Source organism: Anopheles funestus, chromosome X (genome assembly GCF_943734845.2).
Source record: "Anopheles funestus chromosome X, idAnoFuneDA-416_04, whole genome shotgun sequence".
Lineage (NCBI taxonomy): Eukaryota > Metazoa > Arthropoda > Insecta > Diptera > Culicidae > Anopheles > Anopheles funestus.
Genome location: NC_064597.1, coordinates 16,451,467 through 16,471,948, shown reverse-complemented (window position 1 = coordinate 16,471,948; position 20,482 = coordinate 16,451,467). Strand labels below are relative to the sequence as shown.

Sequence of the window (20,482 nt, the reverse complement as noted above, 5' to 3'; positions counted from 1 at the left end):
GAAGACGATGGTTCTACTTCCTCGGTGACGGGATAGAAAAGTAACGGTTAAGGACGGTATGGTAGTGTCAGGTAACGTTGCCAGCAATGTGTTTGCGTAACGGCCAGATGAGAAAGAGCTGATGACAATTCAATAACGTAGTACTTTAGTGGAGCAACATATGTCTGACGCTGTCCAACTACCCTCGCTTACACCGTCTAACAACTCTTCCTACTCGCTTTTGCACATAATCCTTCAACCTACACGCACATACAACTCTTCGTTTCTTGCCTTCGTTGTACATCTGGGTGATTTGAGTTCGTGAGTTGTGCTTGATCAGGACGCGGTTTTCAGCGCCGGAACACGTCTTTAAAAAGATTTCTGCTTTCGCTTACACACATAGCTATCTGCTCTCCGTAACGAGGGAAGGAGAGTATAAAGGACTCGTTATAGTGGGGGGTTTTAGCTTTTTTTTTACTATCGGGGCCCATTGGTTTCGCTCTTCTCGTCCGCTATAACGTGTGTCTATCACGCAATACGCGCATTGTTTCACGCTCTGTCCGCAGGCTCTGTTAACAGTAGCCAATGGTATATACTACGCACTATACGCGGCAGATACTAAAATCGAAACAGAATTGGTATAGGTGTAAGCATTTCGCCTTTGACATAGAATCGTGGGACGAACGTATCTCTGGCTAGAGACAAGGGTATTACACATTACCTGAGCTTTTCTTGCGTGACGCCTCACACACACTCACAAACACATCCTTACATCCGGTTAGCATGTAGCGTGTAGTGAAACTTAGGTAGTGTGCGGGCTCTTGCTTGCGGTTCCTGTTCCTGCCTGTTCCATTCCTCGGATCGTCTTGTTCCTTATTGTCGTCAGCCATGACCGATCAATGTGGGTCAATGGGTAATGCACGTAACAGGGGTGTATAGCAGTACGCTGGTAGATGGTACGTCTCTTTGCCATCGCGTATTAACTGTCTCTGCACCGTGATAGCTAACGCTAGCAAATCTTTTCATTTTCTCCCTCTTTTTCTTCGCAGATGTATCTTCTGTTAATCCTCACTCATTGTGCCATACATAGCCATTCCACCCTCATCCATGTATGCCGTCACTTCTATCTCCCCGGATATTCTCCCCGAACAGGGGGGACCAAAGTCCCGTCATCCACAGCTCCAGGTGATGCCAAAACGGGCGTTGTTAGTTTAGAGGCTCTCAGAAGCGGTCGGATGTCAATGGGATCATTTTGGTACAACAAGTTTGTAGGAAGAGCATCAAAAGAGGGGAAAATGGCTGCAGCAGCCGAAAGGAGGAAGTGGAAAATCATGCTACAGAGCCATGTTCGAAAAAAGAAGGAATTATTAAGTAAATGCAAAAAGAAAATCAAAACATATCAATACACAGTCACACGCTAAACTATCCAATCGCAAAAGTTTTCAGCAACAAAAAAGAACGGTTTCTCGTTTGAAAATGGAAAATGCAATTTTTATTAAAGTCTCTTTTTCTTTTCATCAACCTTTTCCGACCGTCGGTCCGCCCGGGGGCGTGGAGGGACGGAAGGGGAAGGAGGATGCATAGCAACAATTCTTCACACAAGTTGAAGCAGAGAGAACAGTAAGAGATGTGGAACCAAACACTGCTGTTTTGCTTTCTATTTGGGGTTTTTTTTCTTGTGTGTTACAATTCAAACTAGGCTCAAAACAACGTTGCCTTGCCTAGCACACCGCCGGAAGCGGGTAGAGTAGATCGTGTAGTAATTCCAAGTGATTGAAATTTATACACTTGCGTTATCATCATCATATTTCATACATTATGTGTCTTTCAAAGTGTGCTATCAACGTTCGACTTCACATTAAATAGGTACTCTGGTACCCTCATGCTCTTGTGCTTTTTCATCAACATCAAGAAAGTTGTTGCAATGTTTTTAATGCTTGTTTAGAAGATATTTTGTTTTGTTCTTGCTTAACACGTATTCTGCTTTTTTATCGTATACCCATCCACATTCCCACAGGTCCTGCGCGTCGTATTTTCTTCTGATTTTGTTTTCGTTTCATTGTTGGTTTTGAATAAACTACTTAAAAGAAAAGCCTTAAAAGTTCAGCCATTTCAATGCCTTTTCAACAGCTATTATGATTGAGTTATGATTTGTGATCTTGGTTTGGTTGGTAAGTAGGATTATTTTCCAATTCTTCAATAACGCTCGATATAAAACGCCGTATTTATCACCATTTTAAAACGAAGTACGTTTACGTAGAAACCTTTTTAACATTTAGCATGATGTATATTGTGTAAGTGATACTTGCTTCTATAACAAAGCAGTTATTTGTAGTAAGGCTGTTTGATTGGCACTTTAAAGCGAAGCCCAATAAGAAAAACATTTGTTCATAATCCTTTTCATTCGTTGTAGTATGTTCGTTTTTAACGATTTCAGTAATGCTCTTATTCAAAAGTATAGCAATACACTTTTGATAACGTATCTTGATACACATGTTTGTGCTATTTTGTTTTTCCGTCCATAGAGTACTTCTTGCTTAAATAATAGCAGTGATGCAGTTTTTCGTCTTCATCTAATAATTCACATTTCGCCAGGACTGATAACAGGCACCATTTTGCTGGATACATAATTGGGTTGCCTAATACGCATTTTCTCGATTCAAGTTGTTGGAGATTTTCTTGTTTTTGCTTTCAATTTCACATGAGGAACGGAAAGAAAGTTAGAATTTATCAGGGGTTCGAACCATTCGTCCAAGTTGTAATAATACAATCGATTGCGACAAATATTCGCAAACCATGTTCGACTTCATTCAACAAATTTGTTGAGCCTTAAACTTCCATGAGAATTTGTTGGCTGCTTATCACTTTCAAAGCACTTCTGATCACTCGGTGTGTAATGCGCGTTCGTGCACCAACGCATCCGCAAAAAATCGTATCACCGACATCGTTTTCAAGCATTCGAGCCGTAAAAGATCTCCCCGATCACAACACGCCTGCTGGAAAATGTCGTTGGATTTTGCTCTCTTCTCGCATTGCCACCTGCCGACACCGTCCGTGTCCAGCGGTTCTTCTCGCTTGCCGAGCAAAACCATCTCCAGAACGCCGATCTCCACGCCTCCTCGCCGCCATCAGGAACCCGCCAACCCGCCTTCCCGCGCCTACCCGGAACCAAAACCTAACCTCGATGAGAGCCCATCTTCTTGCGACTATCTGCTTCCTCTTCACGCTTGCTTGGGCTTTTCAGACAATTTTTCCTTCAATCGCTGCCCACCATACAATCCGAATCCAACCGACGGGGAGACACATAATCGAAATACACCAACGCACGGACATCATTAGGTGAAAACCAATCTCAGGGTACGAAGTGAGTAGACGTGAAAGATGTGAGCTTCGTCCAACGACCAGGCTGAATACATTCGATATTCTTATTAGCTTCCGAGTAGTATCCATTGCGCTCCGAATTCAGCATGAGCACAACTGATCCGTCTCTTTCAAATACAGTTTAAGAGATGAAACAAATCAGATCAGTCAATGTTGACACAGCTCGCGTGTGGTCTAGTTTTGACACCACCTTGCAGAGGGACTTCTGGGCGTCTGGGATATTACCATCCGCATAACAGCCGACAGTTACTCCAGTGGACCATTCCCGTACAGGTATATTCTTCTTGTTTCATTGATTCTCGTTACTCTACTCACATGATGAGATCGGGCAGCACATAGTTGGCATTAGTGTTTAAACAATCTGTGCACTACATGACAACACAGGTATCCGGTGTACATCAGGGTTTGTGTATAACATTAGTAGTTCAGCATAAGCTTGGAAAAAATTATCATTTTTAGAACTGCTGACATTCCTACTATTAAGATGACTAAAACACATTCGGTACGCCTAGGCGTAAAGCAGCTATTCATTCTGGTCGTAGACATTTGAATGCTTGACAGTAGTAACTGGTCTCTTCCTCATATGCCTCAGCCAGCCAAATACCACGTCTACTATTAGAAGGATCGCCTAACAATGAATTGAACCATCGATGAGTTGTAATGTAAGTCTCAGGTGATGAAGCCCCTTTGTGCATCGCATTATTTTGCTGAATGACCGCCATCAACAATCAGTGTCCGTGCTCAGAATTATCTTGTAGTGAAGTAAGCGTTACAGCATTCCCGTGCGTATTGAAGAAACGGTGTGTAGATAAGCAATTCGTCATGTGTGATGATGTCGTGAAACGCCTCTTCATAACAGGTTAGAGGCAAAAACTGTGAAAGTTGAAAGTCGGAAACAACATTTTACTTTGCAGGCACTTGCTTTATGAAGAACTGATTGGAACCGGTCGTAAGAAAATCTTGAATTTATGTTTTTCTACCACACTGCGTTGTATGCTCAAGTGTAGAGCTTATGCTTCTGCTGTTGTGTTCGTCAGGCGTCTTGGTATTAACCAATCCAGCAAGCAATGTTATCGCAAAACGTTTGCGAAAAAATGCTCTTCTTTGTAGATAACAATTGACTGCACAAGTTGTTTCAATCGATCGACTTCTGTTCGCACGTCACTCAACCGTCGTTCATCGGTTCCATATAACATCTTCCTCCTCTTCTATGGTTATAATGACACGGCCAGGATATGTTACTGATTGTTTTCAAGGAACATATCAGTCTGAGTAGAATTATTCAAACGCTCCGTTAAATGCGTAACTTCCAAGTAGCGTGAGTTCATTGTCCATACTTTGTCGACCGTCAGAGTAGTGATGCTCAGAAATATCTCTTTCAAAGCACTTCTGATCACTCGGTGTGTAATGCGCGTTCGTTCACCAACGCATCCGCAAAAAAATCATATCACCGACATCGTTTTCAAGCATTCGAGCCGTAAAAGATCTCCCCGATCACAACACGCCTGCTGGAAAATGTCGTTGGATTTTGCTCTCTTCTCGCATTGCCACCTGCCGACACCGTCCGTGTCCAGCGGTTCTTCTCGCTTGCCGAGCAAAACCATCTCCAGAACGCCGATCTCCACGCCTCCTCGCCGCCATCAGGAACCCGCCAACCCGCCTTCCCGCGCCTACCCGGAACCAAAACCTAACCTCGATGAGAGCCCATCTTCTTGCGACTATCTGCTTCCTCTTCACGCTTGCTTGGGCTTTTCAGACAATATTTCCTTCAATCGCTGCCCACCATACAATCCGAATCCAACCGAAGAGGAGACACATAATCGAAACATAATACACCAACACACGGACGTCATTGGGTGAAAATCAATCTCAGGGGAGGGAGTGAGTAGATATGAAAGATGTGTGCGTCTCCTTACAGCCAAAGGACGTGATCCTCTTCAATCCTCCATATGTTACGCATCGTGCCTCTATAGTCCAGTTTCCATGCGCATCGTAGCTTTACCGCATATCTGGTTCGACTCTTCCAAAAAAAAACAGAAGAAGAGTGAAAGAAACCAGACAGCAAGCTGCAACGAAGCGATGGGCGGTTGCGCCAATGCTGACGTGTCCAAAACGGTTGTCACCAGCGACAACATTCCGTCGAATAGACTACACGTCGGCCGATCGACTATATTTCCGCGTGCAGGAGCAAATCGTCTGGACGCAATGACAAATGACGAGCAAACAGTTGTAGTCTTGCGATTCGGCAAACAGTTCCATTCCTTTGTTCGTAGAAGTACGCCTAAGCGCGAATCAGGAGTGGTCATCTGTACGTTCCTTTATATAGATGATGAGATACATAAGACATTTATCGCGGTCTAGCCGAATAACACGTGCTGGATGAAATGTAATCCCTTTCCACGAGGTAGCAAAGCATAATCGATGGTCGACCGGCTCATCAATCCCAATCCGTCCCACACGTCCTTCTCAACTGCCGAGCTATGCAGTGGCCAAAGGTAGTCCGAGAGCTGGAGCGCAACCACGGGATGCGTAAGCAAATCCATAAAACGCGAGCTGTCGCACTTTCCGCCTCTGGTCTGTTAAAAATCGTCCTCGCAGTAGATGTTCGCGCAGGGATGCCCTTGAAGTCTAGTCGAGAAACTCATACACGCATCTGCGTTTTGTAACCCCATATTTCGACGCTGCATCTATAAAAAGGTAGCGAAACGCTTATCGTGCATTAAGCGAGTCATGCGACTCGAATGATTCACAAACTACTGCTGATCGTTTACGAAAACGCAATCAAAATTCACTCGGTGAGATGTGAGAAACGAGGGTGAAGAAAAAACAGCGTTACGTTGTTTTATTTTTGCTGTACCACCTACGCAGCTTTGCGAAGAATTATTTTTTTTTTTTGCAACAAAGAGTTGAAAATATAAGCTCAAACAGGGTTCTATGACACCTGCACACGGCATTATATGAACCGTTCTCACCGAGGTGAGCTACAATATGTTTTTTTTTCTTCTCACAATATAAGTGACCCACTTCTCACCGAGGATGTCAAAGTTCAAAAAATGTTTTAATACTTAGACGTGAAGGGAGAGAGATCTACCGAGGTCAGGGCCCGCACATTATAGTTCGTCTGATTTGGGGATGCCTGTTGCTTACAAGTTCAGCTGCCTTCCACAACACACCAGTAGCGGTAGTGGTGCCCTTAAATAAAGTAGTGCCGACGGTTCACGAGGTGAAGAGAGGAGGGTAGTAGAGAGGAGAAGGCTAGGCTGTCAAAGAAAGCTAAAATTCCCATTTTGCCACGAAAATGTGCTTATTAAATATAACCATTGTATACCCGCCTGCTAACATTTGGCAGATGTGGTTTTCTCTCCTTCAAAGAATGTGCATCAACACCGTCCATCGCCTCCTTTTGCTCGAAGCAGAATCAAACGGGCCGACAGATGAAACAAAGGCAATATCCTCCGGCGGTAACGTTAACCTCTTCTCTCGCTATCAGTCGAAGATGTGGCATCATTGGCGATCGGCAACACAGGGTACGTCCGATGCGCTTTAGAAATTGCAAATGACTCAGGTCCCATATAGATTTCTGGTAAGGAAAAGCAGAGTTAGGGTGCGAGAAAGATGCATAGCTGTCTCAACCGGTGCTGAAAGTAGAAAAATATATATATATGCAGAACATGTATTACTAAAAGATAATGGTATTGAAGATATTTAATTCAAAAGTTATAAAATAGGAAAAAAGAGATCTGCCTGAATAATAACCTTAGGAAGAAGCAATATTAGGTAAAATCAATTTCCAAAGCACAATATTGTCGATAACATCCTCAACATTCAGTAATAATTGAATTTAAAATTAATGTTCACTTTTTAAATTACTCATTATTATTAGTCAATGTGTTGCTATGCCAGATCATATATTGTGACGTTCTGTTACAAATTTATTCAAACATATGAATAATCCAAATTTTCGAAATGATCAAAGCAAGAGCCTGCTTCTTGTCTTTTTTTGCTTTCGCATACGTATGGAACACACTCTAAAAATAAAAAAAAACGTCTACTTTCACTTTATGCGTCACGATCGCTAAGCTTACTGCAGTGAAGACCTACCAGCACCTAACCAAGGTAAGCGCCTTGTACACGTTCTCTCCCCGTTGATCAGTTAGGGCACATCTAAATCTGCACTCCGTTCAACAGTGAAGGAAGGGATAGGTAAGGTTATTGGCCGCACACAAATTAAAACCTCAAGCGAACGCAATAGTAGGAACTTAAAATTGATTTATGCGCGGTATAAGATACGCAGAAATTTGTCTGCACAACTACAACAAGACCAACATGATGGCAGGAAGTTTGTGTTACATATTTAATCGAACTGTTAATTTTATTTAAGCAAAGAAATAACTGGAGGAATTTGGCATTTAATTTTCGTCCCCCTAGCAATGACGATCGGGATTGATCGTTTGACAGTAACACACAATATCGGAAGGTGTACAGTCATTCCGAAATTTAAATAGCTCCCCACCTTTATTTTTTCTTGCCTTCATGAGATTGTGGGGTAGGGGGAGGTTAAAGACCACTGCAGTGACGCAATATGGTGGAAGAATAGACACACAACGCCACAGTGACGATGAGGTATAAAATAGCCATCGCAATTGTCAACACTGAAACGTCTCTGCATAACATGCTTAAAACGTGCAGCAGATGATAGCACTGGAAGCCATTTGGTGACGTGAAGTCGTGGATCAGGCTCATTTTAAAGGGAATTTCCATTATGTGTCACTGTTTCGGAAAGGAAAAATGCATTCATATTGCAAGTTTGCATTAGTTGCTATAATCGTACTAATGACGATGCATTCAAATACTATCCATCAGATTTTAATGGATGAAATGATAATGGAAACATTTATCTTTAAGATCGTATTACTATGATTAATTATACGCTACAAAGACACACGATAATGGAAACCAATCGCCATTCCTTCTAGATGTTGCAATGGAATCGTGAACGTACGAGAAATCGTACCACCGCATCGATTGGAGCCATGATGGCCGTCCATCAGGGGATGGAAAACTGCGTTGGTCTCTTGTGCAGTCTATTTTTACCCAATCGCAACTACGGATTAAAAACAAGAACCTTATATAAAAAAGGCGATAAGCAGCTACAGCCAATAAAATTAGATTTAAAAAAACCTGATCAACAATACAACGGATTAAATTCACAGCATAACCCCTTATCTTGCCTTCTCTTTCTAGCCAATATGAAAGTATATGCATTGGCGATATGCCATGTTCGGTCCGCCTGTTTTTTAGACCTCTCTTTCTTGTATCATGCTATTATACGGTCTATTGTTTCCTGCTTCAAGTTAGCAACAGGCCCAATAGGGGCATAGTTTGGGCTCGTGAATGACCTTATTCCTTCACCCGAGTTTTCCGCTTCGTTCAAGAATATTCGTAACCTTTTCATGTTAAGAAAAAAAAAACAGCAAAAAGCCTAACGTCGCCATTCGTTATTGCGTCTTTGTTATAAACCATTTTTCACTGCTTTGCCATTAGTACCGTTTTCCTACTGCGAAGGATTATCCATATCTTACAAAGTTAATAGTTAAATGTATTATTTTACCCCTATCCAACACGCACCTGAGTTTCCTTCTATCGTATAACAACTTTCACAAAAAAGGCACAAATTCGAAATGCACACACACACACACTCTCATGTATTATCACAATCGTCACGTATGCCACTGGCAAAAGGGAATGAGAAAGAGAGAGATAAAGAGAGAGAGAACGAAACACAGCACCAGTCTCGTCGACGGCTAGCACCTTTCTGAATGCCTCGGTCGTTATTTTCCCATACTAAACCCTATAGTGCAGTGTACACTTTGTGTGTATGCGTTTAAGCACTGTACGCGGATGCAGTGCAACGGCCAATCGAATGTAAATGTGTGCACGAGTGGGAATATTTGAAAAAAAAAGATGAATGGAACTACAGCAGCAACAAAGACGTCTATAAGGAAGGTTGCCTGAAGTGGTATTGTGAATCATAATGCCACACAACACATGCACACTTTACTTTTTTTTTTATTAAACTTTTGGCTTGTAATGTAAAACGAAAACTATCAGAATTCATTTGTAACAATCTTGTGCCCATTTGTTTGTGAAACGCTTTTAATACAAAATTACCACGAATGCGGGAATAAAGCGACAATCAGTTTCCCTGCGCCACATCGCAAGGGGTTGATTGCAACACAACAAGGCCATGTGGAAACGGTATATGATGGTGTTGGTTTATCAGCTGGCCTTCAACTAATAGCCACAGGGGTGACTAAAGTCTATACCACCAAATACGCACACACACATGTACAAACTCGGAAAAGACGGGTATAATATTTAATCAAAGTATTTTTGTCTGGCTGAGACGTTTTTCTTTTATTTTGCTGCGTGTTTCAAAAACGACCTCCACCTATCTAAACATGGTTGCGTACGTACTAAAAATCTGCAGGTTATGTATTGCGTCTTTATTTGACTTACAACACGATGCGTCACGCTTGGAACATGTTGTGGGTTTGATTGGAGGAAGGAATAAGTCATCAACATTCTTTACGATTTACTCATCACGTAAAACCAAACAGGAACAAATGAATAAATTGGTAGGCAATTTTTCAAATTCAATAGCTCACACATACCTGATTTTCCATGCATCGTAAGCACTTTTGCATGAGAGATAAAGACAAAACAGTATCTAACTGCGCACACACACTTTCACAGCACTGCTTGCAGAGCGAGAAAAAACAACACCAGTCTCGTCGACGGCTAGCACCTTTCTGAGAAGCAACTCCGCATTGTTCGACGTCTTCAACAGCCTTTATGCAGTGCATATGTGTCTGTGCGCGTAAAAACCTGTCGCAAAACATGCAATGTGTGCGTGTATGCGTGCATTGATGAGGGGAAACGTGGCAACCAGATTTTCATTCGATTTCGTTCCAAGGTAACCCTGTGCAGGGGTTGTGTTTCGATTGGCATAAACAATGCGTTCGTTATATGTTTATGAAGTTCGATAAGCTGTTTTCAAAAATGTTGTTAAACTATGTGTTTTTTTCGTTAAAGATATTTTGATTCGTACAGTTTTTCTGACCCCACATACGAATGGTAAAACGTGCAGCTAGAGCAGTATTTACTTTGTTTGACAATGCTGTTACTTTTATACGGTGTAACATACACCTGGGCTGCGCAGTTTGTAGATACACGGTTAGCAGATCAAATTTGCAAACAGTCAGCTGTAGATGGAATGAAAAAGGGGTATTATTCGTTTTACTACTCTTTTTGTGTTTACATTTGAGAAGTTGTTCACAACTTGATTTACTTCACTTTAGGACCGGTAGAAGACCTTGTCACATGCTACGTAATGTGAGGTTTGTCCCTAATTTGGAGAGACCAAGTACGATTTGGCAATGAGGTACGACGTTTTTCAATGAAGTCATCACTAAAGCGTAATAACGCATTTTTTTCCAAACGGGACGACTATTGACATTTTATACCAGCTCAACTTTGGATATATGTATCTATATGGATAAGATCGTCATGTGCATTTCAAGTGAAGGCGTAACACTAACTACATATCACACATAGCATCAATTGGTACTGCGATCGAATGAAGCAGAATTAATGTACATTCTACAACATTTCCCTTCAAAATTAAAAACACCAAAATCTTGCACGTTTTCGCTCTTATCATCGTCTCATGTTCATTTCAGTTCATACTCGACTACACTAATAATTTCGATCAATCATGGAAAAAACACCTTCTCTCCATTTCTTTGGCTGGGCTCCTTAAATTAGCTTCTAGGACATGGCATAGTTCATTAGGAATTTCTGCAAAAGAAAAACAAGGCATTAAATACTGTTCGGTCGTGTCTGGCCGGTTCAATCGTTCGTAATGTACCTTCACTGGTGGGAAGGCATTGGTTAGTGTGAGACCAATGCTACGGAGGGCAACGGTTGGTACGAAATCTGTCGAGTAGAGCCGCTGGAGGCTGTGCGTGGTAAGGAGTACCGGTACGTTGTGCTTCAATCGCTGCTGTTCATACCTGAGCAGCTCGCTGAGGTTGCTAATACCTAGCCCGGCATAGTTTGCGTCGGCCAGCACGTCCACCAGCGTCTGCACATCACCAAATCCCAGATTAACGCCCTGCCCGGCAAGCGGATGTACACGATGTGCCGCATCACTGTAATCGGGAATAAAAAAAAATCGTCAAACAGCGTGGACACGTTTAAGGTTTTGCAAGTTGTTTGAAAACTGTTACCCGATCAGGCAGACGCCCTGTCCAACGTAGGTACTAGTGTGGCCGAGTCCGAGCGGGAATGCAGCACGGGAGCTGGGAAGTTCCTTCTCCACAACCGGAGCCGCCTCGAGCCGCTGGCCGGTGGTTTGCTTAACGAGCGTATTTACGCCCTTCATCACGTCATCCACCAGTGTGTTGCGGGGCATCGGTTTATGCTGCCATAAAGGGGAGGTAGAAAAGAAAAGTTATAAGAAAACTTCTTCTCGCGTTTAGTTTGCCTCAGTGTGAGGAATCACTTACGAACGCAGCATTAACGGCAGCAATGAACGAGTCACCATCGAGCTGGAGCAGTCGTTTCGCTTCTGCCACACCGGTTGACCACACGAGGGAGCTGGTGTCATCGTTCAGGGGTAGCAGCGCGATTGGACCGGTTGGCAGGAAACGTTGCCAGGCGGTTACGTTGTCGGTTGGACCGTTGGCCAGCCGTAGCGTTGCCACCACACCCATCTGATTGTAGGCGAGAGCGAAATTTTGGACACCCATCTGCCGGCGCACCAGGGAGTTGTAACCGTCCGCACCAACCTGGACCGAGAAGGAGAGGATGACACGGGTACAACCATTAGTGGTGACGGATAGTGACGGTGGCAGTACAGGCATGGGACGTGTCTTAATTATAACAGCTTGACACATGTATAATGCGTGCCCTCTTTCCTATACACCGATTTCCACCATCGATCGTACGAGAATATGGCAGATACCGGATGTACAGCTTGTTGTTGCGCATTGCGCAGCGGAAACCAATCAACGTAGGCTCGTTAGAATCCGCTGGGAGTCGCTAGTCCCGGTGTAACACATCGTCACCCCAACAGAACCAAAGCACCGACGAGTGCTAATTAACAACGTCTGCCTATAACATATGCCCAGGCGATCCACCATGTTTCTGCTGTTGTCTTGTTTTTGTTTGTTTTTTTTTTCGTTCTTACACACTACAAGATTTTGGAACAATCCCTAGGGGGGAAGGGAGACACACAGGATGGACCGTAGCGTCTGCATTCATTTTCACACTCGTTGCTAAACCTCTCCAAGGATGGTAGAAGGTGGATCATCCCCAGTTTGGCCGCTCTCCGAATCAATTCCCAGTTAATGGTGGGCGACGAACTTCCATCTCAATTTCACCATTTCCCTTACCCCACCGATCAGCGGTGTGGTGTGTGTGTGTCTCAGAGATTTTCCATCCAAAATTCGATTTCCCACACACATCCATTTTCCGCTTGCACAGTCGTGGTCTGTATCTTCTACCTCTAATTGGACACGGTGGTAGGGTGGGACACTCCATTTGGATCTCATTTTCCCGAATCGGAGGGTGGTCGGCGTGGTGTAACGTAGCAAAACAGCTAAAAAGAAAACAGTCGAACCGACCCGTCTGCTGTCCCTGGCATGCTTGTTCGCACCTTGCTTGAGATTCGCGCCGAAGAGATGTTTGAGAGCATTGGCTGTGTCTTTATCCCGATCGCGTTCGCGCACACACATGCATACACACACATGTTTCCCGTCGCTGGGTTGCGATCTAGCGTATACTGCGCTCTCTTTCTCTCTCTCTGTCGGTGGATTTGTCTCACCATTTCCGCAACCAGCACAACGGGTTGGCTTAGAAAATGGGAAATGATCATCGAGCGGGCTTGCAAACGGCGGTGTATGATGCAGTCGGGTCCGGGCGATCCGGTCGTCCTTGGGTGTTGGGTGGGTTTCACCGGCGTCCGCACGCGAAACCAACGTTCAGTCGGCGCGTACTGTTTCAACAGTTCGGAACAGGCGACACCTTCCAAACTTTGTACATTTTTTTGTTAAATTGTCTCACACGGTGTATACCTGGAAGCTTACGAGAGCAGACGATACGGAACATTTATGTCGTGTATAAAGGGGTTAATTCTTTGGCAGCCACATTGTGAACTACGTGTGTGAATGTGTGTGTGTATATCAGTGTGCAATTTTTATGTAATGCAGCAGACGATCAATGGCAATCTAAACCTTAACCTCTATCAGGTGCAAACATCAGGTGACGCTTAATTGTAGGTCCTTCAATATATTGAACAGTTCACATCAATTATCAATCAATCAGAGTGCGTGATAACAACAACAAAACTCCTCACTGAATACATCTTTTTTTTTACATATACATTCATCTTCTTAAAACCTTAAGAAAACACACAAGAATGTATTCAACGTTCAATCAACCGGCAGAAAAAAAAGCCGCTACTGTCATCCGGATGATACGCGACAATGTCCGGAAACCCCCAGTACAGTGCGACATTTTTCAAGTGTGGAAAATGCAAAAATGTACTTCTCCCAAAAAAAAAACACAAAATCTTTAAGAAGGAAATCATCCATTTTCAACTGTGACACACACCGTACATTCAACGAGTTCCAGATTGGAGCGAGTACAAGCTTGTTGCAAATTTTTATTTTCTTCTCTACTTGTGTACAGCTTTGGGATGTTTGTAGATACCGGTAAAGTAACAAAACATACACCCCAACGATCGGTTTGCAAGATTTATTATTACCCTCATGTACCCATTATTGGACACCATAAATATTGGCTAATTAAAATTTGCATCCAACCAGCAGCAAGGGTGCCTGGAACTCGCGTGCTGGGGGAAAAACATGCCCTCAAACCTCATATATGCCGGATGCCGAAAATGAATATTTTGTTTACACATTCCAACCAAAGCAATTGTTGGATCTTTCAGCTTCGGATCTGATCACGCCATTCGTATTAAGTGATCCTTCTATGTGGAATTTGGAAGGTACTTACGGTGGCAAAGGATTGATTAGATCCAGAAACGTAAGAAAAAGTCAAATTGCTACAAGCAAGCGATGTGCGTGGAGTGAGAAGTCTAATCTCTTTCTTTCCCATAAGTGCAAAAAGTACATATGGTCCTGATTGGAACCATGTCCCAAGTGTCGGAGGAACGGTCGGATCATACCTAACCTGCGGTGAAATTGGTTAGAAGCGCGATACACTAAACAAATCATTCGTTGCCTGCTTAAATAACGCCAGCCCACGCACATCTTGCTCCTCGAGTTGTTTGGATCGACATACGGTGTTGCGCGGTCCAAAGAAATAGAGGGATCCCGCACCGACCCAGAGACTCTATTCTCACGGGAGACTTGTATACAGTGAGCTCGCAAGACGTACTTCCACAAGAACCACAATTACCAAGCTCGTCGCATATTAGCATGTATTATTGGTTGCGCTGCTCTTTCAGCTGCATACTAGTCTTGTGAGGATGGGCTGGAACAGAGCGTTACAGCAGATGATACTATTTGATGGTAACGTTTACCTAAACATTCTTCTCCCCTGAAACAATTATTCCACGGAAGCACTTGGTGCGGCTTAATCTTGATCCTCACCTCCATCCTTACTCATTCAACAAAACAACCCACCACGAAGGTCAACATTTGGGGGAAAGTAAAATTACCCCTACCGGGTTACGGTGTTGCGAAGAATGCGCATGCTGACGCGTGCTCTGCTGATCTCCATCTATACACTCGTGCGCTTTATTTGCCAACAGTTGGAAGAACACTCGCATTGCGAACGATTTTGTTGTTTTGCTTAATTTTCGAACCGTTTTGCGTTCTGCTACGGATCTATCTATCCCACACATCACGGTATGCGCCGCCATTGGAACACACCATTTCCGCTCACTTATTTTTATGCTTTCCACTCAATGCCGGTTGTTTACTTAAGCGGCAATTTGGTCAGTTTCGAACACTGTGTAGCTATTTTACAGGATGAAGCGTTGACGCTAAGCGCTTTTCCAGTGTTGCGCACGTCATCGTATCGCTTTGGTACATATGTAACATCACACATGACTCATCATCAGCCCGGCAACAACTCATCCTCTGTGTACGTTGCATTTTCTCTTTCCAGCGAAAAACCATCTCGGATGATAACATTTGCATACTTTAAGGCGTTCGTGGAACATTTTCAACGGCCCGAATGAACCGGCAAGCGGAATGGATACGGTGCGCTTTTCAATCATAGTACGAAAACTGCTTCCCTGCTTAAAACGCAAATTTTGCCATAAGTATATTACTTCTCTCGACGTAATTCCACAATGGGATAGGACATCGATAGGACTGTTTGACTAATTGACTTAAAATTTGCATATCTTCAGGAACCGTCGAGGGGAGTAATAAACTTATTTACCACATTTACTCACACACACATCCGCACTTACTGCTTTACACTGTAGGAAAATGAAATGCGCTGGGAGGACGAGTATCGTATGTACTATCAGGAAGCAGATGATGGTAGCGAACCGACGGATAGTGCCGGTCGCTTTCGGTTGAGCATATCGAGCGAGAGTGATGTCGGTGGTGTGGAAATCTCATCACCGAACCAACCGCACGATTTCGGCAGTGGACGCGAAGGCCAGGAAGAGATCTGGGCGTACGCCGATATAGAGAGTGGATTGAAGGATCTGCCTGGAGGTGAACGGATGGCGGAACTGCTAGTATGCAGTATAGTACCGGCCAGTGACATCTTGCAGGATACTAACGAGCAGCGGGATACTGTACTACTACTAGCGGTTTGGTACAGCAAGCACGATCTGTTGCGGAAGGTACTCGCACTAGAAGGTGCTAATGCGAACGTTTGTGATACGGCTGGTCGGACGGCACTACATCTCGGTTGCTACATTGGTGATTACAAAGCGACGGAACTGTTACTGCAGCACGGCGCAAAGGCTCAATGTTGGGATCGGGAGAAAACGGCCACACCGTTGCACTGTGCCGCCAGGTAAGTTTAATCTACAGTTCCCGACTGTGAAGCGATATCTGATTGAGTTGTGATCAACCTTTCACCCTAGTTGTGGCAGTCTGGAATGTGTCACCTTACTACTCGCACAGAACGTCGACATTAACGCCGGCATTGAGAAGCACTCGGCCCTACATTATGCGGTAATGCGCAACAGCAAGCGATGCGTCGAATATCTGCTAAAGCACGGTGCCAATCCAAACACACCACAGGTGTATACGCAAACACCACTGCATGTGGCAGCCGCACTCGGGTATAGCGAATGTATGGAGCTGCTGATAACACACGGTGCCGATGCACGGTCCCAGTACGGTCAAAAGAAGATTACCGCCCTGCATCTGGCTGCTTCGGAGAATTATCTGGACTGTGTGCGCTTGTTGGTAGCGGCCGGGGCTAATATCGATGCACGCAATCGTGACCAACAGACACCGCTACACCTAGCCTGTCTGTCACAGTGTCACGAAACCGTCACATATCTAATCGCGCACCGGGCCGATGTGCATGCGGTCTATCGAGATGGTCGAACCGCACTGCACGCATCGATCGTGAAGGAGTCCCGCTTCTGGGACTGTACACTGAGCCTGCTGAAGGCAAAGGTGGACGTGAACCGGGCAGATAACTTCGGCTACACGCCATTGCACATTGCGGCACTGAACGAATTCAGCACGTGCGTGTACATGCTGATCGAGTACGGTGCGGATATTACCGCCCGGACGAACGGTGGTGTATCGGCACTGTCATTCATCATACGCCGCACGCCGGAAATAATACCGCGCTATGTCGATAAGCTCGATGCGGCTATTAGCGTGAACAGCATACACGAGATCGGAGACGTGGACTGTGAGATACGGCTCGACTTTCGGCTGCTCGTGCCCAACAATGATCGGGGTGAGACGGAGTTGCTGCTCGCCTTCATCGAGGTCGGCCAGAAGCGCATCCTGAAGCATCCACTGTGCGAAACGTTTCTGCTTTTAAAATGGCGCCGCATTAGAAAGTTTTTCATCTTTAGCCTCTTTTACCACGGGTTGTTTGTGCTGCTGTTTACCGCCTACGTGCTCGGTGTGTACGTGCAGGACTGCAGGGCGGACCACTGTACGGCTCCCACGTACATACCGGCCATCGGGTACATGATCATTCTGTTCAATCTGGTACTGCTGACGAAGGAAATCTTCCAAATGATGCACGGTTTCGTAAGCTACGTCCGGTACTGGGAAAACTGGCTGCAGTGGAGCATCGTGATCGGAATATTTCTCTGCACGGTGAGTAACAGCAACATATGACGTGACGGTCATTCAATTGTAATGATTCGATCTTTTTCCAGCACAACACACTAAATGAATCGAACGCCATCATGAACTGGCAGCATCATGTAGCTGCGGTAGTCATATTCTTGGCCTGGCTCGAGCTGATGATGCTGGTCGGCCGTTTTCCCATCTTCGGACTGTACGTGCAAATGTTCACGACTGGTACGAAATTTTCTTGCACCATACTTCTCGAGTTGTGCCTGGGAGCATTACTTAGTTTAAAAAATATAATTCTCCCAAGAATAATACATCCAGCATTTTTTTTTGAAGAATACTTCCTCCTATCAGGCACAGCTCGAAGCTTTAACGTTTTAAGTATCGTGCTATCACATCCACATAACTTTACTTCCAGTGGCGGTTAACTTTTCCAAGTTTCTGATGGCATACTGCTGTTTGTTGGTCGCATTCGGTCTCAGCTTCTGTGTGCTTTTCCCCAACTATATCGCCTTCAAAGAGATACCACGCTCGCTGCTTAAAACCATCGTCATGATGGCGGGCGAACTTGAGTTCGAAGATATCTTTTATGGTGAAAACCTAAAGATCGAGTACCCGGCTACCGCACACGGTATGTTTCTCGCATTTGTCCTGCTGGTGACCGTCATCCTTACCAATCTGCTGGTCGGTTTGGCCGTCAGCGACATTCAGGGATTGCAGCAATCGGCCGGACTGGACCGATTATCCCGCCAGGCGGAACTAATCTCGCGCCTCGAAAGTCTCATGTTTTCACGTCTATTGCGCAAAGCACCGATAAGAATATGGGCCATCTTTCAGAAGATAGCGTTACTGAAAACGTCCCGCTGTCGGTTACATTTTCGCGTCAAACCGAATGATCCGCGTGAAAAACGGGTAAAATTTTGATTGTCATTTTACTTTATCGCACGTGATAACATTTGCAACGTCCTTTACCGTGCTATTCGTAGATCCCGCGAGAGCTTATTACCTCCATCTACAAGCTGGTGGCAGAACGGCGTGAACGAAATCAATCGATTAGGCGAAGGCGAACCTACCGCAACATGCAAACGTTCAACAACTTCCTGCTGGACGAAGCGGACACGGCCGCAGTCACGTTGCGGCGAAAGCACTTCAAAACTGTCAACAAGAAGCGCACCATATCAGACAACCCGTATGGTGGCATGCGACCGGACACGATGCCACCGGTAGTGCCAGCACGCCAATCCTCTACCGGTGCTTCGTTGAAAATGCTCGAAGAAAATCAAAAAACCATACTAAAACGGTTGGATGAGCTGAGCAAAGACCTCGACATTGTGAAAAGTAGAATTAAAAAACCCTAACCAACAACACGTCAGCAGGATTCTGCGTTGTGTAAATGTGTGCTTTTGTATGTTCTTACTTTCACTTACCAATAGATCACACTTGAGCGTTTCACCGTCGGAAAGGCGCACGGTGCTTTTGTCTGCTCCGTCACGAATCAGCTCGCAGCTGGCAATTTTCGACGAATAGCGCACATGCACGTTCGGTACGTTTTCTAACTGCCGGTAGATGCTGGCAAGCAGTACATCATTTTCCACGATCCAGGAAATGTTTTCAGAGAAATCGTCATAGTTGAATGTTATCAAGGCGTCCGAGCAGGCGTCCCATACCTGCATCTTTAGCACCGGCTTGACGCGTGTTTGCTCAATCTCCTCCCACGCACCGATTGTCTTCATTAGGCGGTACGTGCCCTTGCTGATTGCCGACACCCGGTTGCTGTACTGCTCTGTGGACGGTTGCTTGAAGCCGGCTGCCGCCTCCAGCAACAGGATATTTTTGTTCTGCAGACGTGTGTTTTTACCTGCAGTAAATATACGCTGATTAGCAACACTCAATTACAAATCGGATCGGATTGTTGCCTTACCAAGAGCGCAGGCTAGTGCCGTTCCGACCATTCCACCACCGGCAATGATTATGTCGTAGTGCTGGCTGGTTGCAGTATTTTGTTCTGCCGCTGCCTGCAAGCTGCTGCTGGATGTCGAAAGGGCGCACCATTGCACGGTACGGTTCGGTTTAATTGCATTCCATTGAGAATATTTCACCAGAGTTGTACATAACAGACGGTTCATTTTTGTTTCGCGTACAATAACAAAATACGACACTGTGTGACAGCTGTGCGGCGTGTTTTGACAGTTTGCGTTGTGCGGGGAGTGGGGATGTAGGAGATGATGACAGCATACGATATGGAGTGCCTTGTGGCGCACACATAATACCCGGCAGAATCGCGATCATCTTGCTCTTCGGGAAATTTAAATTCACAGACAACTGAAAGCAAACCGTTATACTTCACAAACACGACACGATACAGAAGAAAATGTTATATACACGAGTTCCTGCTGAATAACGCGACAGACACAAAGCGCCTTATCTTTCTGTGTCTACTACTGCTACCGCAAGTTATACAATTTTAAACTATCCTTAGCCGACAGGCAACGCAAAAGCAGGTAGCGAGCGTGATATACTGCTGCTTGGTAGAAAAGCCCAAAGTAATGCCCTTCGAAAACCTACTCCACCGATACGCTTTATTTAAACCAATAAAGGAAATTCTGGCCATGCGCCGGAATGACGCACGTTTGCCTTTGAGCAGGTTTAAACCTTCGCTATGCTAAGCATTGGCAGTTTGCCCTTATTTGTCGTCAACTTCCTATCGGTATGGCGTAACGCATAAAGCCGATTAAATCCATAACCATAGAACGCCGGACGGCTCGTTTATTTCGCGCCTTCCCAGTGCCCGTGTA

General features: G+C 44.7%; 2 protein-coding genes across 4 annotated transcripts; one reads left to right on the top strand and one right to left on the bottom strand.

Annotated features, from left to right (window-relative positions):
• Nucleotides 1–1,441: 1,441 nt before the first annotated feature.
• On the bottom strand, nucleotides 1,442–20,071 carry LOC125763249 (ubiquinone biosynthesis monooxygenase COQ6, mitochondrial). The gene is made up of 7 exons (XM_049426183.1): nucleotides 19,609–20,071; nucleotides 19,115–19,545; nucleotides 11,931–12,212; nucleotides 11,652–11,845; nucleotides 11,291–11,573; nucleotides 10,035–11,220; nucleotides 1,442–6,998 (listed from the first exon to the last, which is right to left on the bottom strand). Exons 1-6 carry the CDS (start codon nucleotides 19,811–19,813, stop codon nucleotides 11,191–11,193), a joined length of 1,425 nt encoding a protein of 474 aa, XP_049282140.1. The 5' UTR covers nucleotides 19,814–20,071; the 3' UTR covers nucleotides 1,442–6,998; nucleotides 10,035–11,190.
• On the top strand, nucleotides 13,377–19,052 carry LOC125762784 (transient receptor potential channel pyrexia). Of its 3 annotated transcripts, none has more exons than XM_049425488.1 (7): nucleotides 13,377–13,686; nucleotides 15,562–15,656; nucleotides 15,887–16,431; nucleotides 16,502–17,708; nucleotides 17,771–17,915; nucleotides 18,106–18,599; nucleotides 18,674–19,052. In XM_049425488.1, the coding sequence occupies exons 2-7, from the start codon at nucleotides 15,648–15,650 to the stop codon at nucleotides 19,043–19,045; spliced, it is 2,772 nt and encodes a 923-aa protein (XP_049281445.1). In that variant the 5' UTR covers nucleotides 13,377–13,686; nucleotides 15,562–15,647; the 3' UTR covers nucleotides 19,046–19,052. The 3 variants fall into 3 exon arrangements, with proteins under 3 accessions (XP_049281445.1, XP_049281266.1, XP_049281356.1); XM_049425309.1 differs by having other exon boundaries at nucleotides 15,562–15,674; XM_049425399.1 differs by having other exon boundaries at nucleotides 13,377–13,699; nucleotides 15,562–15,674.
• Nucleotides 20,072–20,482: the final 411 nt, after the last annotated feature.